Raw genomic sequence first — 27,973 nt, 5'->3', positions numbered from 1 at the left:
TACATTAGACAACTTGCTCTGCCTTCTGCCTCCAGGTTACCTCCACAGCACAGGCTGGTGGGATACTGGGCTCAAGTTAACCTGGTAACTTCGATGCCACGACTACTGCTCCAGTCTGGAAACAAGAATCACACTTCTCTGGCTGGTTTTATTCTGCTTGGCTCATCTCGGAGAGCTGTCCATGAGAAAGTTCCAGGTTACGGGGAAAGAGACAAGAACTGTCTCAGTTTAACACCTCGGTGACTGGAGGCAAAAAGCAGCTTTATCCCCTGCACAGCAGCACCTCGGAGATGAAGTCCTTAAGTCCTCCAGCATCTCCCCGCCAGCAGGGCCTGGGGATGAGCCTTTGGGCTGACGTGGTCCATCCAGCAGCGCTGGGAGGAGGAGGAGGAGCAACAGCAACAGAAGGGCTTTCCCGTGCCTCGCTCGCAGCTGAGCCCGCCAGGGGCGTCCCCGGGGGGGAGCACGGTGCGAGGACGTTTCCCCCTGCCCCCTCCCCTCCCCGCCGGAGGTGGTGGCAGAGGTTTATCCCCCCGCGCCTCCAGGGTGAGGGAGAAGGGGGCTGCGCGCAGCGGGCGGGCGGCGGAAAGTTTTTTTTTCTGCTCCACAAGAATGGCCCTTTTGAGGCACTTCTGCCCCACTGCACACTGCTAAGCAAACCAACCGGCCGCGCCCGGGGGCGCAACATCCTCCCTCGGGGAAGAAATACCCAGCATCCCCCCATCCTCATCCCAAACAGCCCCAGAAGGGGGAGGGAAAAATAAAAGAAGGGGGAAAATGAAGAAGGGGGGAAATGAAGAAGGGGGAAATAAGGAAGGGAGAAAATAAGGAAGGGGGAAAATAAGGAAGGGAAAGGAGGACAGGAGCGCAGCCCGCCGGCGGTACTCACGCTGCTGTTGTGCCCCGACCAGTGCACCATGGCTTGGTTGTGCGCCGAGTCCCCGGCGAGGGCGAAGGTGGTGCTGCCCAGCCGCAGCTCCTCCAGCCCGAAGCGGGCGGCGCCGCTGCCCCCCGGCTCCCGCCCCGCCGCGCGCCGCCGCCGCTCCGAGCCCCGCGGGGGCTCCTCGGCACCGGGCTCCGTCCTCCACCGCCGCGGGGGCTCCTCGGCACCGGGCTCCGTCCTCCACCGCCGCGAGGGCTCCTCGGCACCGGGCTCCCTCCTCCACCGCCGCGGGGGCTCCTCGGCACCGGGCTCCCTCCTCCACCGCCGCGGGGGCTCCTCGGCACCGGGCTCCCTCCTCCACCGCCGCGTCTCCCGAGCGCTGAATTCCGTCCTTGCGGAGGCGAGGGTCGCTCGCAGCCCGGCATCCTCGGCCCGTCGCCCTCTCTCACCTCCCTTCTCCCCGGAGGACCTCCTCTGCTCCTTTTCTCCTCTGTCGGTCCTCAAATGCATTAATAATCCCTGCTGCGGCTGCTGCTGCTGCGGCTTCACCTGGGAATGGCAGGATCTGCAAGTTATTTCTGCACCGGTAAAGCCAAAAGTGAAGAGGAAAAGCCATGTCCAGTACAGGAGAGCGGCGTGCCGGGCTGGGTACCAGCCAGCAACTTTTTCCATCGCTGCTGACTGCCGCCGAGCGCGAGGGAGCAGGAGCGAGAGCGCAGGGCGCTGCCGATTCACCCGCCGCGGGCTAAACACAGCGACAACTCCATAAAGTTTCAGACTCTGCTGTATTAGATGCAGCCGGGGGGGAGGAGAGATTGTTTCCTTCCCCGCTCTTTTTTTCCCCACTTGTTTTCTTCCCTACTCTTTTTTTCCCCCCTTGTTTTCTTTTTCTTCTTTTGGACTTTTTCCCTGTTTATTTTTTTTTTTCTTTTCTCTTTTCCCTCTTGTTTTCTCTTTTTTATTTATTTTTTTTTTTTCCGCCAAGGCTGGCGTTGCTGATCAGGCTTTTGATGGAAGGCAAAGCCACAACCACACGGGGGAGGAGCTGAATGGAAATCAGAGAGAGAGGGGGGGAGAGAGAGAGGAGCACATCCTGGCTGGTGCTTTGTGGCGGCTGCCCCCGTGGAAGGCTCGGCTGGCTCCGCTCCGGCTCGCTCTCTGCTCGCTCCCGCATCACGGCTCCCCCCGCAGCCGCCCCAACGGGACGCCCCGCATCCCTTTCCTCGGTGGTTGGTTGCTCATTCCCCACCCCACACACACACGCACTCCAAGAAGGACTCACCCTAACTTTTAAACTCACACCATCTGATCCCTTCCTCCGCTGCTCTTCCCATCAGCTCAAAAGCCTAAACCCTCTCCCCATCACACTAAAGCCACTGCACATGAGCTGAAAGACAACGTGCACAGTGAAGGAGCAATGCATACGTACATGTGTGCATAGTCTTTCCACAGGAGATATTTTAATTCGATTCATTACATTATTCAATTCATAATGTTTATTTCTTGCTCCCCCCCTGTGACTGATAAAAGTGTGCGGGAGTTGCTAGAAATAAGAACCTGTGCGTGAATTCACAGAGGGAAAGTCATATTTCTACCCCTCGGTTCCCTCCTCCGCCTTTGCTTTGCTGTACAGTCATTTACAGTAGCTGCTGATGTTTAGATAAATCACTTGGGCATGGCAGAGATGTAGTCACATAAATGCTGATGGAGACAGGGACAAGCTTTTGGAAATGAAATGACAGCAGTTGGTGGTGGGAGAGAGAGATTCCCCACTACTCGTTTATCAGCAGAAAAAAACCCATTCTGCTCTAGCTGTCTCTCACGTTTTCAGGATAAGCAATTTCTCTTCCAGCAGCTGTGCCCCTCTCTCACTAGATCTATTCCCAGGAAACAGTCATTAGTGCTGGCCTGAGGAGACCACCAAACCCTGATGGCAGAGGTGGGTGTCTGCTGGCCATGGGAGCCACCGCTCCCTTACTGCAGCACGGTTGCTGACTGCCCACGCTGCCGGAGAGCGGCATGAGCCTTAACAGACACTTTAAAATGCTCATGGTCCATAAGACTGGAGAGAATTAAAGGCTCTTCTACAGGAATTTTATTCCATTCCCATCTTCCTGCTCTCACTTATTCCCATTTGATTTCCAGGAGAGTTTTTAATTAAAGTTTTTAATGTTTCCTTCTCGACATGGAAGACTTTGTTGTGATTTTTGGCAGGGCGTTTCAGAAAGAGATTTACAGATTTGTTCCACATTCTTCTAGAGATTTCACTCAAATGCCCACTGGTAACACGTCTCAGGATATTAGCACAAGACCACAGGTGAAGGGAGACTCACAGTAACTGAGGCTGGGCATAACTTCATGCTGCTTACAACAATGATGGATTGTCTGCAGTGTAACCACCAGACCTCAGCTAAATCTACTGTAAACCAATTAACTGCATACCTGTTTCCATATCTCCCAGCTAAATGGTTTCTATTAGTTACAGACTGTCAGTAATAATTATTAACACTTTGCACTTAAACAACTCCTTTACTTACTAAGCCTGAAAATATCTGCACAAAGGCCAGTGAATTTTAGTCTTGTGTAAATGAGGGAAAGTGAGTCACAGCGCGATGAGCAAAGCAGCAAGGATTGGAGATGGAGCCACCTTATTGTCAGCCCAATGCTTTGTCTTCTATACAATAGATTGACCAGATGGATCTATCCCCAAGTATGCACTAAATAGTGACACCTTCCTAGGACAAGTCTGTAAAGGAGATCTTAATCTAAAGGGATGAAATTTAAAGAGGTGAGTGGGCAAGACAGAAAAAGAACTTGCAAGAAGGAGCTTAATTAGAGGTCAGAGGAAATTTCTGCTGGGACTGCCCATGAGTGGCTAAGGCTAATGAGAGAAATAATCTATTAGATTATTACCTCTGGGTTGTGATAAGTGACTGGTGAGTGATACAGATGTACCTGGTAGAGCACAACTTATACACTGTGAGTGTACTACACTTGCAGAGCTCTTTAGAAGTACACAAGTCAGTCACGAAGGGAAAATACTGGATCCAACTTGAGGACCACAGCCACTTTTCCAGCATAACCCTTGTTGTGGGTAGGTATAAAGCAGAGACTTATAGTACCAGCCTTTCCCTGGTCCCTGTTTCCAGGAATCATCAGTTTAGGAGATTCCAGCAGCAGAAACTGCACCTGATCCCTTATGCTTGGTAGCTATGGATGGACTTGTCTTCCCTAAATTGGTCTAATCCTTATTTATACTCTTGGCATCTGAGGCATGCTGTGGTAGTCAATTTTGAAATCTGATTATGTGTGCTTCTGAATACTCATGATCTGCACTTATCAGAGAGCGACATTTTAAATTGCCATAATCTAATTTTGTTGCCAGCCATCTTTCTACCACAGCTGATGTGATGATTGAGCCGTGAGAGACAGGAAGCTGGAGTCTTTGACACAAAAGAATAATCCCCCGTCTTTTGATGTAAGGGATAGCTTTCTGGGTTGGGAGCTACAGTAAGACCTACGCTGTCACTGGAGAGAGGCTGAATTCAGATACTCAGCCAAAAAGAAACATTGGCGTGTAGTGACCGAAACCCATGGCCATGCTCACAAGAAAGGAAAGGCTGCACTTGTGGGTATCCTGACCTGAGGTTACATCTAGTCCAGCATTTCAATAAGACTCTACCACATGTCCAGCTCCAGCCTCTGAGAATGTGTTTTCCTTCAGAGCTGCTACGCTCCCTGAATAGGGAGACTGCTTTTCTGTCTCCTATGGCAAATATTTCCTCAAGGGAGGGGAGAGGAGCAAGCCCTGTCGGCCGTAAAACAGGAGACAAACATTGGCACTATCAAACATGATGCTATGAGAGCAAACAAAAAGCTCACATCTCAGCTGCCCTTGACAGCCTCTGCCTTTATGAGGATAACCAGCGTCAGGGGGTGTTCCTCTTTGCCGGGGAGCTGCTGCCCCTAAGGCAGAGATCTGCACAGACGTGAGGGGGTTTGAGTAGGTTCTCACTTTTGGTGTCAAGAAGCACAAGCAGGAGTGCAGTGAAGGGAGCAGATACCTTTCTGAGTAGCTGTTGCAGTGGAGCAAGTGTCTCCCTAAGGATTTATATAGCCTTGAGGAGAGAAGCAGGAACAGAGTAAAATGTGCGTGAGTACACTAATCTGCACTTGGGACTGGGAATGTTCAGAGACAGGTGGAAATATGAGCTTGGTCAAGGATATAAATCCTTACAACATTGATTGCAATAATCTGCCATCTGCAGGGATGGTAGATTATTTCCTCTGGAAATGTTTCATACTTTCCTCTGGAGTGTTTCATACTTGCAATCAGAGACTAGTTGTGAAAATGTGTTCCCAAGATACTTCCTGGCTCCGCAGGATTCCTGTCTGCTGGAACATGCTGGATGATGCACCCTGCATGATGGAAAGCAACCCTATAATACCCAGAATATAATACTCAGGAACTATGCCAGCAATGGGTGTACTCTGATGGAGCAGAAAGTGAGAAAGAGGAATGAAAGAGGGTGGAGAGAAATAAACAGGATTGGGTGGGTTTAACCAGCTGAGTTTTCAGTACAGGGCAGGGGCATAACATAGCCTGGTCTAGCTTCCACTCAAATGTCTTTTAGGCTAAGCAATATCATCTTTCCTTAGTAAATATTTGTATAATCAGTATTTTTTGACTCTACATTCATTTTAAAACATCAGTTTTCTCTGTAAAGACTGTGTAACGAAGGGAGCCCAAGAAGAACACTGCTCCATTGATGGCTATCAAGCCACGGTGAGCAATGAATACCATAGTTTGACGTTACACATGATTCCTCCAAAAGGAATCTCTGTTTTAAAAATAATTACAAATCAGGATACAACAGGGCTTGTTGTAGTTTTCCTTAGGAAAAAAAAAAGGAAAAAAAAAAAAAGATGTCTTTCCTCTGTAAATATCACAAAGAGATTTTTTTTTCCTAAATGAGTACTGGATGCTTCATTTTTCGCATAAAATAGAGACTAATTACATACATCAAAACAACTATTTCCAAGTGCCTCTTATTTCACTGAACAAATGGAAAGTATTTATCTATGTGGATTGTTTTGTAGCAATATTTAGACAACTGTTACATAGATATTAGCGTAAGTAAATCCTGGGAAATCACATAGGGGCACACAAAAAATATTTGAAAAATATCTGGAACTGAAATAAAATCTATATCTTCTTTCCACTGAGTTTTATTTCCCTCACTCAGTTTATTTTTGGAAAGGTGATTGAACTATTTATTTTTAACGCTAATTATTCCTCTAAATTAATTAACATGAAAGCTCTCCTTTGGTATTCCAGACAATCAAGCCCCAAACCAGTGCCATCCCAAAAGTAAGCTGCTGCAGATTTTAACAGGGGCTCCCATTCATCTGCAAATGTGATGTGATTTTTCTTTAGCTGCTATAAATATTAACAGCAAGGGCTTTTTGTTCTTTTACTCCCTCTTGCTGCAGCCTGTTGCAAAGACTGATGTTTAAAGTAATCTCAAAAAAGTGCAAGAATTTGCCATTTTATATTTTAAAGAATTATTTTGCTTTGCTAAATCCTCAGATGGAGATTTCAGACAATAATTTGTCTGGCAAGGGGAGCCAGGTGGCTAGCAGAAACGCTCTGTGTGATTGCCTGGAAGTGCAGACAGGGACTCAGCACCCATTCCTGGTATCAGTTTTCCTTAAAGCACTGTTTCTACTGAAATACCCATTGGTATTTCTCAGCCAGCAGCTTACTCTGGGGACAACAGGAGTTGTCTGGATCTTTCTTCTCTTGTAAATCTCTCATGCTGGCTCCTCTGTTTCACTTCCACTTCTAGATCCGAAGAGTTTTCACACCCTCTCACCACAGACAACAAAGCTCATACCCATGATGGAAGATTCTGCATTTTGCTCTTTGACTCCAGACTTTCTTCCCACTCTTCCAACTGCATAGACTCCCACACCGGCTGTGCACAATGATTTCAGAGATAAACCAAGGGTGGGTTTGCCATGGGAGTAAGGGAGCACGTGGCCTCCCGAATAGGCTTGTACTCCCAATCATGTGCCGAAGCAATACTCATGTGGCTGCACAACTACCACATCCACACTGATGTTGAATCCAGCCTCGTTGCCATGATGCCTATAAGTTGTGGGCTCTAATCTCACCTATGCTATTTCTTCTCTAGTGCTGGCCTTGCATTTCACTGGTACAGTGATTCTCTCCTCTTGTGGTCAGGAGACATCAACCCATTCTCACTCTGTGCTTCTGTGCACTGCTCCCCTGTCAGGGAAAACCATGGGATTTAGGAAATGAAAGCACCCCAGGCCACAGAAGGTAGTAGATGAGAAAGTCTTCTGCTTGAAATTCCCAGCTGGCACGATTAGCTTTTGCAGCCTGAAAAACCTGGAAAGCTGCCCTGAAAAGCTGGTCTTAGATTCTGCTGGGTTTTGTGGTTTAGTTGAGTGTAAAGTAGAATTGCAAGTACTGCACATACTCAGCTAGTGCTAGGAGTTTGCAGCTAAGAAAAAACTGAGCTGGAGCTCAGAGCTAGAATGAGCTTTACCATAACAGCTTTTAAACTAGTAAACATCAGCAGAAGAAAGAAGCCTGCGGTGTATCTCTTAGTCAAGTCATTCTCCACCACCGATATGAATAATAACCACAGGGATGACCCAGCTATTGTCACATTTCATCCTGACTGTTTTAAAGCAACCCTATAATACCCAGAAGGCTTGCGCCATCAATAACTGAAATGTATGCTGTGGACATTTCCAACCCCATAAAAGGCAAGACTGTAACCAGGAAAAATGAAAATTACTTTAGCAAAAGCAAATAATGCTTGACCAACCTGATTGTCTCCTGTTACTAAACAGCTGACTGTTGTGACACTCGCTCCCACAGAAGTCTCATGGTAAACTCAAGTACAGGCAGGTCAAAGCTCTTGATGGAGGGCTGAAAGTTGGCTGGACCAGTAGTCTGAGAGGTTTAGAATCAACTGATTAGAAAAGGTCTGGGGGTTGCATTGGGGGCCAAGAAGCCAACCATGTTCTCTCTTTGCAAATAAGGCAATCTGTGTATTCGTCTGCCTTTGGAAAGTATCATCAGGAGATCAGAAGAAATTATAATCTCCTTCTTCATAGCACTGTGGAGGCTGAACATGGAGTTCTGTTTCTGGTGTGGGCTCTCAGTTCAAGAGGGACGTGTTAAAACCGAGGAAGGTTAGCAAGTGAAGGGCTACTGAAGTGGTGAGCACACAGCCTACAAGGAGATGGTTGAGAGCTGGGCTTGGTTAGTGTGCAGAAGAGGAGGCTAAGGGGCAATCAAATATTAGCCTACAACTACTTGAGAGGGAGTTTCAAAGATGAAGAGGCTAAACTCTTCTTGGTTGTGGCAGGTGCTAAAACATAGAGAAGACAAAATTGGTTTTTAAAATGTTCAGATTGAAAATTAGGAAAAGCTCACAGGAAGGCAGTGTCACTTCAGGACAGGTTCTTGAGATTGTAGAGTCTCCCTCAGGAAGACAAATCTATATTCAATCTGATCTAGTAATGGTGACAATCTGGCTTTGAGTGCGAGGTTGCTCTCTCCCAATCAACATTTCTTTGAATACCTGAATCTATTAGAGGTAAAAAGCTCAAGAAGAAGACATGTCTGCAGCTAACGGCAGGAATAAATCCCATCTCTCCCAAAGATAAAGCCAGGAGCCTGTTCCAATGACGAATGGTTCCCAAGCTCAGCATGAGCTTAGATGCCATCCTACTGTGAAATCCGTACTCCTCCGGAGACCGGCTCAGTTACCCTTTCATTAGGTGGCTGTATCTCCAGCACTAATTTAACAAAGTAGTGAGGACTCTTAGATAATTTCATCTTTTCAAGTACCATCCTAATTACCTTAAGTATTGTTGCCAAACCTTTGCACAGTCCTACGGGATTCTGGGGTAAACTGGAGTTCTAGGTCTAATGTCATTATATTACTACTACCAGTGGTAGCATCCATTGGCAAGTAACAGTCAGGGATAGTTGCACTATAACATACTAGATAAGGCCATACTAAAGACCTGGGACTTTACCTTGCTCTCTCTGTTGTTCCGCTGGACATGTGTCTGGCATATTCCAGCACGTTCCTTTCTCTTCTTTTCCGTGGGTGGAGATGCAAACCTTCTTTTCCATGACCAACAGAGGGTCTTTGCAGCTATTCAAAATCAGTTGCAAGTTGTTTAGCTGTGTCCATTGAGTGATTTTCATTCCCCCATCTCCTAGGCCTTTCCAGTTTCTCATGTGCATACATATACACACTCATGATAAAAAACATTTTTCAGGCTGAACAAACTGTTGCATTCAGCTTGAAATTAATCTTTGATTTCTGAATTTCTTTTGTCCTCTTTTTAATTCAATTTGACCATGGAATTAAAAAAATAAGTTGTTCATATATCTTTAATTACTTGAGATATTTGCAAGAACACCTTGCAACATAAAATAAATTCTTTCTATAAATTAGGGCTCATTCCTTGCCCAGGCCTCTTAGCAATTTTTCTGGGACACCTGTGGGTGTAGCATCTGGAAGATAAAACTATATAAAGCTCATATACAGATATCTATTTCTGGTAAACAGGACTGTGATAATGGTAATTAATTTTAGTGTTAGATTTGATGTTATTAATTTAAATTATTTCAGTTTTCAATGAAACCCTTATTAAAAAAAAAATTCCCTTCATCTTCGGTCAAAAGACTTTCTTCTAGAAGAATCTGATTATTGAAACAAGGGTGATGAAAAAAGCAATGTTGGAATGTTTAATACATGTCTACACATATAAAGGTCAATAAATAGCCCGAGCAATGGAAGGAACTTATGAGCAATGTCTCTGCTGATTTTCTTGCAAGCATTCATGAGATTCCATTTATTTCAGGAGTGTTTGCATGTTGATGGCTCTCTGTGTTTAATATCTGTTCTTATATCAAGGAAGCACAGGGAAAAAATTCCATTTGGATGTATTTTCATGCAATTAATAATAATTCAGGGTTTCTGCTTTTTTTTATGCCAGAGCTGTGCTTGCCAAGCTTTGAAGCCCTCTAAAGGCATGTATTAGTCCAAGTCTGAATTCCTCTGATTTTTAATCCTCCGTGTGAAACAATGTTTGTTCAAAAGATATTAAGTGTGCTTCGCTTTTGTCTTCATTTAATCCAAAGTCACTTTTGACATTTTTATCAAGACTCCTTGATATCCTGTTTTAAAATGGTTTCAATTTTCCAGTCTGGCCAAGTCTCCATGTACATTTCAGTTCATTTAGGTCTGATTGAAATCAGTGGGAGTCTTTACACTGATTTCAATGGAATTTTGATCAGGTTTGCTTGCAGCTTAACTTACATATGTGTGTTGCCATGGAATAAGCCAACTATCATCCAGGGATCTTGAGAGAACAAGAAATAAATTCAGGATCTCAATTTTTGCTTGGGAGGAACATTGGCAAGTCCTGGTTTATTAGTGGTGACTGCTCTATCTAACACATCCTGAGCATCTGCCCCTTCACTGCACTAAGAGCTTATTTTCTGATTCAGTCTCTCCCAACAATCAGCTAATTTTAATATTTAATATGGTGCCTTGGTCTCTTGCAAGATTCCCTTATTGTGATTTCAAATCCTCATTGACACACTCCAGGCATTTTACTGCCTTGAACATCTGCTAAAGGACTCTTTGAGGTGTAAGCTCAACATCTTTTATAGAGTTTGGTTCTTTTTGTAGTTTCCAAAAGAGGTAAAAGTAAATAAACAAGACACGGGGCCTGGACTGTTTTCCTGTTTTCTTTTGCCACACAGGTGCATTTGTCTGCACAATCTTATTTCATCTTTGTTGCTGTTGTTTTTGCCAGACAACATAATTATCTTGATTGGTGGGTGGCCAACAAAGTTTTAATTAGGTCTAGGGGGATTTGAGCAGGACTACGTATTAAAAAAAGGTCAAAACAATGCTGCTAGAATTATTGTTGTTTATGTCGTGAGGCCTCTTGTGTGAAATATGACGTCACCTCTTTGCATTTCCAGTTCGGTCCTCTCTTCTCCTGCCGTGCTCCTTCAGTTGTCGGGGAATGGTAAACTAATGTCGCTATCCATGTACTAAGGCAACGTTGCCAAGCTGTCGCTGCTGCAAAATGTCCAGCAGCTCAGCCCCTGCCAAACAGAGCCATGGATCCTCCAGTTTGTGTCAGTTCAAAGGAACAGAGGATGTATATCCAGTTTTGTGGAAGGGGTGGCAAGGCATTTGGGACAGGTGGTTGGCACGGTCAACAGTGAGCAACACTGAAGGCAGAAAAAGGACTGCACTGGGGAGGTTTTTCTGGCTGGTTATCATTATTTTTTGACTGGAAAAGGGTTGGTTTTATTTATTCAGTTGTCTAAAAATATCCAGGTAATGAATTAACCTGAATCAGGGTAGAAGGACAGAAAAACGCATATTGATTTTCTAAAAGCAGGCAGGAATGCTGTTATTTTCCAATTAACGTTCAGCATTAGAGAACAATCCAGATGGAAAGAACCAGCTAAGCAATACAGCTTTTTGCTTTCTGCACTTTTTCTAGTGATATTTTTCCTCACTTAACTTCTTAAAAAAGACCATAATAACAACTTAGGCTATTTATTTGACTAATGGGAATAAACTGGTGGACTCCACTGGAGTGACTATGAAACATCTGTGGTGGGGATCCAGGAGTTTATGCTGAAGCAGGAGGTATGTTCATCTAATAAAGGCTGCCCCCGCTCCAGTGCTGGAAGAAACTGAGAAAGGAAAACCATCAGAATGCAGTACTGCCTCTCTATAAATCCCAGAGCAGGTCTGGGATTCTGGTGGGGTTAGTGGTGACCTGTAGTCTTATTCTGGCTGAGCCACCCTTCTCTTTCCAGTTCTCCTTTTTTTCTCTGCCTGCCGTAATGTCCATACGCCGTCCTCCTTATGGCTTAGCATACTTGAGGTTCACTAGATTCAAAAGCAGACAACGAGTGAAAATGATACCATCATATAAACTTCAAGTCTCCTGTAGCAACCACTGACTGAATGGCTACAGCTGAGTGATATGACCAGGATTTGATATGACCAGGATTAGCCTTCAACACAAATCCAACAGGCAGCTCAGGGTCGTGCTGCTGGCTTTCCAGTGAGACCCAAGTGTTCGATCCTGCAGCTCATGTTACATCCCTAGAGCAATGATCACTGATAACAGGAAAGCTGATGGAAAGCACAAGGATTTACCGCATTTCTGAGTAAATATGTGTGCACACAGGTAAACATATACTCACTTAAAGTGAGATCCTTAATTTTTTAACAGGTTTCTGAGGTTTCGTCTGAGTTTTCAATTCCTCCAGGCTTTCTGAATTTTTATTTTTCTCTCTTGCAAGTTGCTCTTTTCAAATTACTCACTAGTGCTGGGGTGAACACTGCGGAGTTCAAGCAGCAGCAGACCTTGTCTGGGCAACACTGTATTTCCATATAAATTGTCCCTCTCCTCCCAAATGTTTAGGGGAATCTGGCTGTAAAAATTGAACATTAGGACTTTCTCTTGTATCCAAGTTATGGAGACAACTGTGAGAACTGAATCCTGCTTTTGTTCATTCTGGTCTTCACAAAGCTTATGGAAAGCTACAAGCACTCCTTACTACTGTACAAAGATGGAAATTTTGCCAGATATTTCTCAGCAGTTTTGCATAAATTTCAATATATATGTTCTTATTTGGCAAATATTTATTTAGCTATCACTGCAATTTTCCTTTAAGGATCTTGAAAGGGCCCAGAGAGAGTGACAAAACCACCAGCTTTTGCTGAGAAATTATATGCCCTGCAGTCATACTGTGTATTTAGAGTCTGGAGACAAATTTTAGGGCCTGGATTTATTTATAGTGTTTAATAGAAGCTTTGATAATTATGTGCATGAGAATGAAAAACAAATTCTCCAGATTAAAAAGCATAAAGCAAGCTTGTTTGGATTAGCATGATCAACTGAAAGCATCAATTTGATTCTTGGTGTATATATATAATTTACTGAGCTGCAAAATAAACATACTCTACTGTTCCTCTGCTGAAGGCTCCAGCTGTAAATATTTCATTACTTTAAAAAAATGTAATGCTATTAGATAGGTCTTTTGGTATTCAGCAGTATCAAGCTTTAAGTAATGAAATAAAATTGTTTCTATTTCCTGAAGGATCTTTTTTAAACATACAATTTCGGTTGGGTGAAAATAGCTCTGCTACCTGTTGGGTGCTGGCAGAATCATTCCACAAGTAAGTGAGGGTATTTATTAGCTTTGAGGGAATAAAATCAATTCCTGACCTTACAAGTGCGGGTATAATTACATTATGACCTGGTCCGTCTCTCACTGTCTTGCTACTAGCTTACGGGTCATAGCTGCTTTTAAGGAAAATGGGTCTTCTCACTGCATTGTGGAAGGCAATGAAGACTCAATGAGGAAAGGAGGAGGTTCATCAGGCAAAGAGAAACATCATTCACTAAAAGACAGAGAGAGACAGACTGCAAACTCCCTCTGCTCATAAAATACTTGAAAATATTCACAAGCAGCTGAGGAATAAGTCTCGTGACAAAGGCTGGAGGTTGACACGTCATGAAGGTCCCACAGGACCATTATAGAAAGACAGGCAATGACCTAGTAACACCATCGTTATAGCTTTTATTTGCACAATCAGGGCGCTTCTGGTCATCTTCCAGCCTTTACTTGAAATGGCCAACCTCCCTGCTTTTGTAGAGGGTTTCAGGATTTCAGGATAGTTTCTTCTTGAATTGCAAACAAACAAACAAGCAAACAAACAAAGTATGGAATTTTTCATTGTTTTTCCACTGTTGGAATGCTTTTGAGGGAAGAAAACCCCTAACATCTGGAGGTTTTGTGGAATGACTTGATAGTGCTGGGGTGGCTTTTTTTATTCATGGATCGATGGGTTTTGCTGTCATCCTAAGCCCAGGTTTAGATGTGTGTGCATAGATATGTGGGAAGATTCTTCTACTGTATGTGGTGTACTAAAGCCACAAATAATCACGCATTTGAAGTAGCTAATTTGCTGCCCATGTAGAACTTTGTCACTGGATGAACCTATTATTTAATTTCTCAAGAATAGCTCTCAGAAATAAACAAGGTGCCTGAACATCAGGAACATCAAAAATCTTTTTTTTTTTTTTTTCTGATTTATTGTTGTACTTCTTGAAATCCTTGAGGAGCCCCAGACTGAGCACTGAGCAAAGACCTCATTTCCTTCCCATAAAATGTTACAGTCAGAGGTATCCAAATCTTAAGAGATGCTAGCTTACCCACGGAAGAGTTGAAAGCTGTCCAACCTTAAATCAGTGCAAAGTTCATGGCTGGGGCAAAACTTCACCCCAAAGCTGAGGAATTAAGCCTTTGGATTAAACTGTTAATGTTGGTTATTTTCAAAATATGGCAACATTTATCTCCCCATCCTCCACTGAGCATTCAGTCAGGAAAAAAACTGAGAGAGGTACTGCTTTGCAGGCTTGCAATCTCTCCCGAAACTTGTTTTCTCTTTCTAACAGTCTTGAAGAACTATTTTGGTCCACAGCTACAAATTATCTTTGCAAAGGAAATTCCTCATGCAGGAGCAGCTGCATAGGTTGGAGTTTCTAAGGTTGACATGAGAGTACTTTGTGTCACTTGAAAAGCTATTGAAAACTCTCATCAAATACTGACATCTCAAGACAGTCTTCTTTTACAGAAATCTGAAATAACTTCAGCCAATTTTACATCTCATCAAAACTCAAAACAGATGCTCTGACTGCTGCAATTTTTATCACTATTTTCTCGTTTCTAAACATTATTACAGTTGTTTTGACAAACGTTAAGCTGTAATAGTTTTTGTCTTATCAAAACGTATATTGACTTATATGAGAATTTTCATGCCTGTGGAGAATTACATACAATCTTCATGTGCACATTCTGAATCCTGATTTGGAACAATAATTTGAAAATTAGATAATTTTCCCTCATATGTTCATGTATGCGAATTTGGCATGGGGTACCTGAGCTGAAATTGTGAACTGAGACCTGGTAATACATGGTACAATTCATTAGAAAAATTAATATATTTTTGGAACCTTTAGGGATTCTGAAAGGGCTGTCAAGAGGATGCCTGCAGCATTGTCTGCCATGGCAGTATCAGGTGATTTAACACCATTCCAGCTACATCCTGTTCACAGAAACACTGTTCAAAAGTGCTAACATAGATTTCTCAAAAGGCTGATGAACTGACTTCTCAGATTCCTCCACTACTTTCTCAAGAGCTCTGACCACACTGGAAAATGTGATGAATAGAAAGACATTATTGCTCTGACTCCACGTTCAAGCTCACGTCCAGCTCGCACTCTACTTCTCAGCCAGGTTCTGTTCATAGTTTATTTATTACTTCCTTCCGTTCTCTACTGTCCTGTAAACATCCTCACAGCAATGAAGTTTAAGGATGTATCTTGGGGAAAGGAGTGACTTCATGAGCTAGCTGAAAGCTCAGCCTGTTAACCTGTGGCAATTCAGCTGGATTGTGTATCCTGTGTAATCGGTACTGCAGTCTGGTAAGCCCATCTATGTCAACAGCACTATGGGTCTGATCTTCACCTGAGAGAGGTCACCTTGATTTTGCTCCAGGACATGGCTTCATGAGTGTCATCTAAGGGTCTAGTTCTGTAACTGCAAAAAATGCACTGGGCCTTGACCCAGCCTTGCACTGAACAAAATCTCTACTGCAATGAAAGAATGGTCTCAAGAAATACAATGATGTTGGCAAGCGCTACGCTCTCATCCTAGCTTCTGCCTGCGGTGCTGTCTCCTGTTGGCTAAGGAGGAAGGTGGACTGCCTCCAATCAACACGTGCAAAAAGTCTTGGGGTGTGCATGTGGCAGAGTAAACTGATGGGGTCTCTCATGCTCCACAGAATATTCCCTAATCATGCCTAAAATCATGGTGTTTACTGTCTTGAGGCTGGTAAACTTCACAATGAACATAGTGAGTTAGGGTCACTAGGGATCGCATGCCTGAAAGGAGCAAAAAGCGGATGCCAAGGAAGGAATATAAACCTTGGACAGTCATATACTAATATTTCTTCAGAATATTCTCCAATCTTCAGCAGTTTGCAGCTCAAGGACTTCCATGATTCATGTACGTGCAGTAATTCTCAGTGAATTTCCATTCATGAACTTGCCCAGTCTTTGCTTGAATCTGTGCAAACTCTACATATCCTCTATGTCCTGCAGCAAGGAATTTCATTGCTGCATCCTGCATGAAGAATTACCTCTTTTGGTTTCTTTGGAATATGTCAATTTTTGGTGATTCGTGTGTCAGAGAAGAAACAAAATAAGTAATCCAAACTTTTCTCACTACTCAGGAGCAAGGCCATTTCTCCATCTGAAGTTATGCACACCTGCTAGAATGTGGCCAAGCACTGGTAAACACGATGAAAAACTAATCAGCATTTCATATGCTTTCATGTGAAAGTTAGAAAATCCAAAGCTTTTTTTTTTTCACTCCCAATCAACCTAGTTTAAAGGGCTTTTATACCCTAATTTTATATCCACACAACATCGGTTAAAGTCGGCCTCATTAGCTCACACGTAAGCCTCCATGCCTCCATAACCCAAATTTCTTTTCTCATCTTCCTCAGATGGTATTTTTTCCCTCACTGCTGAAGCTTAAATTGATTTACTGCCCCCAAACACAATTCAGATGCTCTATGATTTCATGGCCCTTTTAAACTCTCCTCAATGGCAATGGATATGGAAGCACTCTTCAGGTCCTTACATTTAACATCATTTGAGATTCCTCTCCCTGTCCTCCATCTCCCTCACTTCCCCTTATTTGTATTCTCATCAGTGTCACATTAAATGCCATGGAACATGCTTTTAGGGTAATAACAGGCCTGAAGTTTATGAAATAAAAGATTGATATCAGCTTCATAAAACACAGGGGAAGAAATATCTTTCGCGTGTCTTGCCATCCCTGTAACGGCAGCTACCTTTCTACACTGAAGGAAGGGAAGAGTTTTAAAAAAAAAGAGAAAAAAGATATCTCCAAGCAGCAGTGGGATTTTGGAAACTGGTGTGTCGTTAATTCTTTTATCGCTTCAATAGCAAGGAACTTGTGCTTACTTCTTTGTGTATTTCAGTGGTGTGTTTCTTTCAAGGGCTTGGCAATCTTTTTCCTTAAATGTCACTAGATTCTGAAACATTCAGGCTTTGTAACCAGTGGTTTATAGCCGTCACACCAAAAGGGCAGTGGATGAAGAGACTGTCTATTAGTGTAGATAAACGGAAGGTATGCCACTTATCAGGACGGAATGAGAAACAAGGTGGTGAAATTGCTGGAGTTCTACAGTGATGCCCAAGCTGTGATATCTGGCTGCTTCTTGTAAAACCTGTGCTATCAGCCTGAATGATCTCCTTCACCTGTTTCCATAGAATCATAGAATGGTTTGAGTTGGAAGGGATATTAAAGATCATCTAATTCCAATCCCCCTGCTATGGGCAGGGACACCTGCCACCAATCCAGGCTGCCCAAGGCCCATCCAACCTTGCCTTGAACGCCTCCAGGGATGGGGCAGCCACAACCCCCCTGGGCAACCTGTGCCAGTGCCTCACCGTTCTCATAGTGAAGTAATTCCTCCTTATCTCTAGTCTAAATCCGTGCATCTCCAATTTATAGCCGTTCCCCCTAATTCTATCACTATCAGTAAGTTATATCAGTAGGTTTGTTCTTCAAAGAACTGAAGCCGTGTTTGGGTTAGGGTCATATCAGAGAATGCGTTAGAGGCTTTGGTCACAGGACCTGATGTGGTCTCCATCATGTGCTCCAAATTCCAGTCCATCATCTCTAACCCCTCCAGAGCAGTACCAGTGTCAAACACAGCCTGCTGCAGCTGCAGGGCATGGGGATGGACAGTAGATCTGACAAAACCGAAGAACTCTGGCATGTCGATCCTTTTTAGGGTTGTACTTCTATTCAAAGCATGAAGCTTTTGAGCAAAACCTGCCTGCATTTATTCCAGGGGACACTGGAGAGGCAAAAAGAGGTAGCAAACAGCCAGATTGCTCAGCCTTGCGGTATCTGGGAACGCTCTCTCACCAGGAAAGTGCTCGTATGTCTTAAAACAGTATCTTCCACAGGCCTGTATCTCTCCAAATCAGTGCCACATAGACCTTAGCGAAGTTTTATCATAATATTTTCTTTTTCACTGGCCTGTTTGGATATTCCCAGTTCACAGCTTATCCTTCAGTTTTACAACTTGGAAGACTGACACGGTTCTATTTAACATGAGGAAAGCTTTATCATTTTTTTTTAATTATTTGTTTTGGGCTGTTATTGTTTATGTTTTTTAATCTCAATAAAAGATCTTAAATTCGACAAAAGAAAGTACAAGCTTTCTGCTTTGCTGACTCTGAACACTGGATTTCCCTCCAATTTTTATTGGTTTTTAAATGCTGCCAATTTTGCAAACCTTCTGAAATGGATAAATGAGGGGTGGGAAATCCTGAAGAAGCAAGCTACCTTGCCAAAACCACCCTGCTAATCCCACCAGCTTGTCAGTGTTCGCCAGAAGTAATTGCAAAGCAATAGACAGGCTTTTTTTTATGATGGACAGCAATTTTCTTCTTAAAATGGGCCAAATCGTACCAGATCCATTTTCCAAAAGTGTCAACAGGCAAATTGCTGTAACAGAGCTATCTTACCAGAGATGTGATTCTTAGCTTAATAAATTCTGTGGAAGTTTCTGTACCGGCTTTTCTCTGAGCTCCAGAACATGACTTATAGACCTTTAACCCACAGCCCTCTGCAGGGGTATGCCAATGGTTGTTCCTATAAAAGTGATGCATAACATCTCAAGATGGGATATAAGGAAATAATTTTGAAATCTTGAGTTCAAATAATGTATTTGTGCATTTTTGTCTGCATCTTTCTCCCCGTCAGCCTTTTCAGATTTTTTTTTTCTCTGAGAGAGGGATTTTCCAGGTGTGAGTCCACCTCAGCTCAGTGGCTGATGACCATGGAAAAAGGGAAGGCAGCAAGTAGGGCTGCAGTGCCAGAGAAGCGGACAGAGGATTAATTGTTAAAAAAAAAAGCCTTGTCCTATTATCACAGAATACAGTCATTGGGCTTTTCCCCACTAATTCTGATGTCAAGCCCATTAAGGTGTGATCTTAGGCACAGAGATTTAAAACTGAAGTCATTATCAGAAAGTGCTTAATAAACATATGTTACCTGTTCCAAAGGACTTTGGAGAATGACTGAAAAACTTTTACATGCATCATAGCTTGCTCTGGAAGGATGGAACAACTACGGCTCTTAAGCAAAGCATGCTTTAGGTCACAGAGCGAAAGGATATGCAGAGCTGGGTTAACCATCAGAAGAAACTGTGTAAAAGCGCCCAAACTGACTGAACAACCATCAGATTCACAGCTGGTCCTTCATTTTTGTAGAATATTAAAAGACGAAGTATCTTTTCAGCCCAGGTGAGGGGGCCTCTCTGGGCATGGCATGGGTTGACCCACCTGAAATAAAATAGGTTTGTAAATACCATGGGTTTGTTATAGGAAGTGAGCAGTGTCCCGATCCAAAATCAGACCCAAGCTTTGGAGAAATACAGAATAAGACTGAATGAACCTCCTCTGCTGGAGAAATATCTCCAAAGTGGTGAATTAATATTGTGGACTAGAGGATTGTTAACTGAAAAGCTAAGGGGATTTTGCATTAGTGTGTAACTATTGGATTTAATCTTAAGCCTGTGTTGCCTTTGCTCTCCCAATCCACCTTCTACAGCTGCTGGCATTCAGAACTTTCTCTGTTTTACAGTCTAACAGAATTAGAAACATATCCAATAGCACTTCAGGAGCCACTTCTGGCACCTGATAAACAGCTCTGGATGCAGCATTGTTAATGTGTCTCGGAACGTGCTGGGTGAGGGTTGCCTCAGGAGCAACCTCTGTGCCTGGGTGTGCTTTGCTCTGCCTCGATATTTAGGCTGCATTCATCTGGTGTCACAGGCAATGGCTGCTTAGTAACAAGATGTATCAGGAAGGAGTAGATGAGGGGAGGATACATGATTTACTGAATAATAATGCCAAAATTCAATGCACCAGAGCATTTTGATTTAGCCATTTCAGGGACTGGCAGCCCACAAAGCAGCACTTCACCTGCTACAAGAACATTGCAAATCTGAGTAAGGACAGGGAGAAAGTATACAGATAATATCCTGGGACATGGAGCAGACAGATATTTAAACCCTTAGCCAACAGCTTCTCAGAACAGTCCTTCTCCTGCCACCGCAGATCCTTTCTTCACTGCTATTTATCTGAAAAAAAAAAAAAGAAGAGGCAACAAAAATAACTGAAAGGAAGAAAGAAGTTTGCTAGGTCTTTGGTTCACTAACAGTGGCCAGAACCAGCAGAAGCAATCTCATCGCTCCTAGCTTGATGGGAAGCAGATGTGGAAACCTGGAAGTTCAGCAATTCTAAGTGAAAGTATGGACAAGGAAATAGTTTTCTCAAGGAAAATGTTGAAAATCACTGTAATAGAAGTTCATTCTATCCAAAAAATGAGTTTGGCCACCCTGAAGCAGGGTAGCTAGACCCAGTCCCATTTTGCTAGCAAAGCAACTCGAAGCCAGTACAGTCATGTAGGCACTGCGCTCCAAAAAGTGGTCAAAAGACCCTGGGAAAGCAGCACAGCCCTTAAGACCTGGCTGTTCCTGAGAAAGGCTTTGCAATTATTGCAGCTTGACCTCAAACTATAGGGACTGCAATCACTTCTACTTCCTCAGGACAGAAACACTGCCACCCTTTCTATAGCTTTTAGAGGAGACTTGAGAAATTAACTCTGTTTTACCACTCAGTTTTGAGTTGGTGAAGATTTCAGATTGAAAGACGATAGGCGTAATGAAAAGTACAGTCATAAGGATCATTTCAGAATTCACTTTGATGCCCCTGTCCTTCCTCTCAGTTTGACTTTTCAAAAACATTTCAAATATGAAACAAAGTGCAAATCTATAGCAAGTGTTTCTTCTTTTCCATCCAACCCTACTTTAGAAGGTCCTCTCTGTCCAGATTTTATCTCCAGTGGTGTGCATCACGTGTGCTATTAGCATTTCCATAGATATCATAATTTTTTCACCAGCTCTCAAGGACACATTTCAATTCAGTCCAGTAGGAGCAGAGTTATACAAATGTACAGAAGTCAAAATGAGAAGGAAAAATCTGTTTGGCCCATCTGAAGATATAAATCACACTCAGACTCCTGAATTTCCATTGCAGAACACCCACATTACTTTTCTAAGCATTGCACATGCGCATATATATATAGACATGCACAGAGCAACTCCACACATATATGATATGTATAGATGTAAATGCACACCCGCTATTCATGTTGATATATAAGGCATATACATGGTAATGACTCCCCTGTTTCTCTGGTTTTTCAATGTTATCACTCTTTCTTTCTGATAACAGCAGTTGGGAGCTGTGACAATGGGTATTTTTGAATATAAGTCATTCCGCCTTCCCAAATAATAGTCTGGATCAGGCGTATGTGCTAGTTTACAGGTGTTTGCACATTAATAATTATACTCAAATTCTGTAGTTGAAGATCTTAAATTCAGTTTTCCTTACAATCCAACAAGGACTCATTTTGAAAGATAAAGATAAGTTTCTCCTTCCTCCCTCTTTGTAACAGGAGTCCCAGGAGGCACAGGGTAATTTATGTCAAGAACCCTACGGGTATGGGTTTGACTTGTCTATTTCCTTACAAAATGATGTTGGATTGATTATAGATAATTTTCTGCAAGGAACCAAAGAGATATAGGAGAAAATGCGGGAACCTGACTGCCCTCTGTCCATTGATTAACTCAGCTTAATGCCTGTAGGATGTTCTGATTTCAGTGTACAGCTGAAACATAATAAAAAGTTAGGTTACTGGTGTTTATTAATTTATTGCTGGTGACAGAAAGACACCAACACATAGCAAGGAAAGGAAATTGTCTCTTGGTAGAGATTAAAACTGTGATTTGGGATATTGTTCGAAGGCACAGTGCAATTAAAAAAAAAATTCAATTAAAGAGCTACAAAAATATCTATGTGTCTAGTCATCAGTCATACATTATTAAAATAGTTCAAGATACTGTTTGCTATCTTTTAATCCCTAGTAAGTTTAAAAATAACAGTATCAGAATAAGGACCTGAAATAAAGAAGTATTCAAAAGTTTTGAAATTTAGCATCAGCAAAATGTTTTCCTATCATTGCTTTTCATGACAGAACATTTTAAAATACTACTGTAGCTCATACAGAGAGAAAGAAAAGAAATCAACCTGGGGCATCCAGTTTCACAGAATCGCTAAATAAAACATCTTAAAGGTCCTGCACTGCAGCAAAAATGTTGCTTTTGTCGGCTCTGACTCTGCAAAATCTCATCTCAATGCTAGATTTTAGGAGATTTCACCTTAGTGTGTCAAAAAGCTCATGAGGAATTCCTGAGAGAGATCGCATTTCCCCAGTACTTCAGGCAAACATTTGGTTGTTTTGGTATGGGGGAAGAAAATCTCAGGGCCATACGTTCAAGTATAAAGTCCAAATTATTCTGTGCACAATTTCATTCATTACCAGTCTCAGTCTCTCTCTGCTTAAGTATTCTGCATGTAATCCACTAAACAGCGTACAGGCAAATCCTCTTCTCTCATTCCATGAAGACTATGAATGGTTATAGCCTCAAAATACCGATGTTCTGTTTCTCAGATCAATCTGTAGATTTGTTGCTCTCCCATCTAATTCCCAGCATATGTCAAGTACTCGCACTGTGTTACTAAAGTATTGCGAGAAAGATGGTCCTGCAAACTCTGTGGCTGAAGATGAAGGAGAAGAGAGCTCTTTTATCCCATCTCTCTTGCATTTCAAGACTCATTTGTGACCCCTGTACTTCTGCATTTATATGGACAGAGAGTGTGAGAATTCATCAATGCCTCTTACACTTCTATACTATGATACTGAGATCTTCTATCCTGTGGTCAAACTTTTAAGCAGCAAAGTCTTAACTTCTCCCCTCTGTCTGAGGACTGTTGCGACTTTGGTTCTGGATGCTACATCCATCTGAAGAATTATACACACACACCATGAGCTGTGTCAGACTCTGTTATTTACAAGGTCTCCACTGACCTTGTAAAACTATAGAAATGAGCCTGATAGAAATAAAACACTATAGAAAATAAACACTATAGAAATGAGCCTGATAGAAAACCCTACAGCTAATGCATTGATCAGGAAGGAACTCCCCTGTATCATATATTAGAAAACAATTACTCTCCCATCATTCACCAGAACACACTAATGGAAAACCTTAAAAAAACAAACATCAAATGTTGGATGAAATTATGTTTATGGGTTTTTTTATCCTACATGGAAAGCCAATTTTATTTCCATTAAGTTCTATGTTCAAATTTTTTTCTTTAAAAAACAAACAAATAAATATTGCGCCAGAGCCCAAAAGCAAAGCTAATTGAAAAGACCAAGATAATTCAACTGAAAAGTAATTAATTTTTATTAGTAATAATAACCAAATAAGTCAATAATAGATCACTAGTGCAAGTGCTGAATTTTAAATTGGAGTTTAAAATTCCTCCAGCTTTTGCTGATCTTTGATGCTCAGGGGAACAAAGGAAGGTTTTGGTTTGGAAAAAAATCTTATTTATACATGTCAATTCCCCTCTTTTTAGCCTGATTTCCTAAAGAAATAAGAAACCTTGTCAGACTTCCATCACTCCTCCCTTAATTACTTCTGAACACACTTGCTGATTTCAACCACGTTTGAAAGAGGGGGATAATTCCCAGGAACAGTGATGTTTTATAAGTTTCACCGAACTGTCTGGGTAGAGAAGTGAGACATGAAGGACTGGTTGCATGAGAAAAGGGGCAGGGAGTGCTCAGCTGCTGCACACCCTGTCTGTAAAGGAAGTCTGGCAAGTCAGCACAGGCAAGGATCCAAGGAAGCCACAGGCGTGCAGAAAACCAGGGTGGGTAAAGGGAGCTGCTACTATTCTGGTGGAAGAGATGACAACTGCAAATTCACACATAACCATACTGTTCTGGTTCTGCTGCTTATGAAATTCCCAGTTAACTTTTCTCATCCCAAATTTCATCCCGGTTTTTTTGCCTTTCAAGTGATATTCTGTCGTAGAGTTAAGATACCAGAAGTTTACACTGAGTCAAGGAAGAAAACAGCCGTTTATGAAATGCCATGTCATGTGGAAAAGGATTATTACTGTATTATTATTATCATTATCATCATCATCATTATTATCATTGTCATTATCAAATTGTAGATTAGAAGTCTCCCATTTATATTCAACTCGGACATGATTATTTAAAACACGAAATTTTGAGTAAAAAATTTCAAACCTTTGCTTTTGTTGTTGGCCAAACACTTCTGCCCCATCACAAAGTAGACTAGACTGGCAAATCTATAAAATCCGTGGAAAGCAGAGGCTACAGACAGAAAAGAAAGGATAAGGAGACAAAATAGTCATGCTGTAGATTGTAAAAAACATCCTTTGACATATAGAAAATGATGGGTCTATTAAAGGGAAAAAAAGGATTAATTTCTTTAGCTGTAATGGCCTCACAGTCTATTACTATCAGCTTGTGGAAGCCAGTAGACATCACAGCAGATGTCTTTTCTTTTCCGGTACTTCAAGAAATTAAACTGACAGTCTTCATTTCAGCTGGTGGATTCACCATGATATAATTCTGTGCTTAAGAGGGTTTGAATTCAAAACAATTCCCTTGGCTTCAATGCCTCACGTATTGGACAGGAATCTCCTGATGAAATCCAGGATATTGCATTTGAGACATCAAGGCAAATGAGGGTTGGCAAGCATGAGGTTGTATTGTATTTTTTGCAAAGAAATACTCCTACTATAAAATCTGGAGGACATGCAGAACATGCCCTGTTTTATCATTTGGGTTGGGGAACAAGTACTTTAAGCAATTTGAAGATAAGATTCCTTCCATCAGGTGGAGACAACATCACGAGGGACAAACTCCCAGTGCAGCTCTACATAGTTTGGCAGATTTACTCCCAAGATAAATCCCTCTTCTTTGCCTTTTGAGAAAGTAACAGAAAATGACTATTTAAAGTGTCATTACGGTATAAATTTTCTTCTTGTAGTTTTTCTATAAATTTTGCTATACTGACTTAACACCACACTTGTGCAAACTGTTAGTGATTGTTTGTTTCCCCAGGGAGTGTAGCCCTGCAGAGGGAAGAGGAGGACAGAAGGAGGTGGTATCTGGTTATGGAGCTCATAATTAAGGTGGTGGTGCATTCAGCTGGAGAAAGGGAGAACTACCCTCCCAGTGCTTCCTGATTTAGTGGTGACTCAGTAAAATGCTCACCAGGCCAAAGGTGGGGAAATTAAAGTTTTCCTGTGTTTAATTCTGAGGGGAACCTGGTAGAGACCCTCACCACACTTAAAAAAGAGTTATTGTCCTTCAGTTGGCAACAGCAATTCACGTTTCATTCCTTCCTAGAAAAGCAGATGAACTGTTAAGTCTCTGCTTCAGGACTAGGGGAGATCAGTAGGAATTGCCAGTCCTTCTTGTCCTTCTAACCTCCTGAAGAAACTCATCCCACCTCACCTGAATTTTATTGTGCCTCTCATTCCAAGTCACTCAGAAATGCTTTAAAGGTTGGTGTCATACTTTGAGGCCTCTGAGGATTGAGAGCTATATAGGCAGGAAAATATTTCTTCCTAGAAGTGGCCCCATGCCCTGAAGCATAAGGATTGATAACCCCTGTAAATTTTCTCTTTGCTGGTGCAATCACTGATGTTATTCATATTCATGTAAGTGCCTAATCCTTTCCTGAATTATTTGCCTTATATCAACTTGAGTTCGCGAAATAACTGTATAGGTAGCTGCCATTTTCACCTCTAAACTTTCCAAATGCTTTTGCCAGTGGACTTTTAGCAAAGTACTGATTTAAGGCTGATGGTTTGCACTTTGAAAACCACAGGCTGCTTTGTATGGAGAAAAGAGGGAAGAAAAGCTTGATGGCTTGCACTCCATTTACAACAAAACTCATTGACCACAGACAAAAATGACCTGATTGCAGAGAAAAATCCCAAAGCAACTAAGGAACCGTCATCTAGGGAGATCTTTAAAATGCAGTGGAGAAAGCAGTTGAGATTTTTACCTCCTCCTGGACATCCACCTGGGCACATCCCTCCCTGTACTGCAGACTCATCCATAGGCTGAAGTCAATGAGAACAGGCTGCTTTTCTTTTAAAGTGTGCAATGGATTTTTCTGCACTTCTAGATGGAGAAAAGAAGAAATTTTACTCTCTAAAATCACACTTTGTTCTTCAGACCCAAAAAGAGGCAGGAGGATATGCCACATCATATCATGTCTCATTGCTTCTTTGTCCCATTGAACAGCACTCACAGGATCATTGCTTCACTTTTTGCTGCAACACACAATAACCTAAAACCTACCTTCACAACTGTTTGTAAATTACTTCACAGCCCTGTGTAATCACCCTCTAATGTGCTAAGACACAACAGACATTTACATTTTGTCACCTTATCTGTTACAGAAAGGTTTACCGGCACTAAATTTATTTCAGAGCAAAGGAAACAAATTTGAAGAGTTAAAAGAAAATAGGTTACCTCAAAGTGAGGAAATGTGCCAAATTAGCATTTCAGGTATGTCTAGTGCTAAGGAAAGGGCTCTTAAGGAGTGGAGATTTGGAATCTTCAAAAAATAGCTTTATTGTGAATTAATCTGCTCAATCCAGAAGATGTGTTTTTCCTTGTGTTTTGGACTGTGATCCATTATCTGGTATGCTGGAGGTTCATTGGTACTAAGGGAAAAATAAAATCACCAGTGATATGAGACTAGTAGTGTCTTCAGTGTATACTGTACTGTTTTAAAAAGCATGCAGCCAGGCTCTGTTTTTCCTGAGCAGTGCAGCAATAAACTAAAGTAAGTAGTGTCCTTGGTCAAAAATCACTGCCAGAAATCAGAAAGCCTGTCACTTTATGGTTTTTATCCCTCTCCCTCCCCCTAGATTTCCTTTCTATTTCCTTGCTAGTCCTCTTAGCTGTTTTCCCAAGCCCTACAGCCTGCAAACCTGAAATATCTTCTCCACTCTTTCTGCAGAAAGTGTACCTCAATTCGATTAATTTTTTATGACTTACCTACAGCCCAATGCTATAGATGGTTGTTTCAGGATTTGAAGCTCCTTCATGACTTTAAGCACTTTAAATGGTTTTTTCCACTGTACTCAACTCCCCAGGGCATCCAGGAGTCTGTGACTGACCACATCAAACACCACTGGTGTCCTTCAGCATTACAGTGCCTACCAAAATGACATTTTGAGGTGCAAGAGAGAAGGGTGAAACTGTTTCCCTGCTCAGCTAGAAAGGACATTCATGTGCTGCCCATTTTTCATCCTTTATAAAAGTCCATGAGCGTATTTGTCAGAACTGATTGATCAGCTTCGAGGACTGACGTCCTTTCTTGCACCCAATTAAGTTAGTGCGTGCACTGACTTCTCACACCTGCCCTCTTTCTCAGCTTTCTTCTCTTCTTTGTGGGTAGGTCACAGGGAGTGAGACTGAGATTATACAGAAGAGGGAAGTTAATCCAAAGAGGTAGCTGAAGCTGAGGTAGTGGAAAATTATGTTTAAGGGAATATGGCTGTTCTTTCTGCAGATATTTACAGAATCCTAGAAAGTGATGATCTGGCAATGAAAAACAACTTCTGTCTGTACTACTCACCACAGACAGAAAGAACAAACAACTAAGAATTTATGCTGAAAAACATCAGTAACACAATCAGTGCTTTTAAAGAGCTCTCTTTGCTTGTTCTTGAAACCAGAGCCAAAAAGATATTTCCATGTTCCAATTAAACATGTGAATACATTTGTATTCTTCCTCACAAAGTGCCATAATGAAAGAGGGGAAAGGAATTATAACTTTACTGTTCAATCAGCCAAGGTGACAACCAACAAGAAAAAGCATTAATCTGAATTAGCAGCAT

The 27,973-nt window shown here is 42.1% G+C and overlaps 1 protein-coding gene across 5 annotated transcripts in view; it reads right to left on the bottom strand.

The window, feature by feature from the left end:
- The window catches only part of SORCS1 (sortilin related VPS10 domain containing receptor 1), a 371,394-nt gene that overhangs the window by 290,229 nt on the left and 53,192 nt on the right, over positions 1-27,973 (bottom strand). For 4 of the 5 annotated variants that reach the window (XM_054071875.1, XM_054071876.1, XM_054071877.1 and 1 more), the window contains exon 1: positions 890-1,761. The exons of the other annotated variant lie outside the window; for it this stretch is intronic. In XM_054071875.1, the coding sequence (XP_053927850.1) occupies positions 890-1,555 (666 nt within the window). In that variant the 5' untranslated portion in view covers positions 1,556-1,761. Of the gene's footprint in view, positions 1-889; positions 1,762-27,973 lie in introns of those variants that run through there. 5 annotated transcript variants of the gene reach the window in all.

Source organism: Cuculus canorus, chromosome 7 (genome assembly GCF_017976375.1).
Source record: "Cuculus canorus isolate bCucCan1 chromosome 7, bCucCan1.pri, whole genome shotgun sequence".
In the NCBI taxonomy this organism is placed as follows: domain Eukaryota; kingdom Metazoa; phylum Chordata; class Aves; order Cuculiformes; family Cuculidae; genus Cuculus; species Cuculus canorus.
Note: the sequence above shows the minus strand (reverse complement) of the source record. Positions and strands in the feature narration are given on the sequence as shown.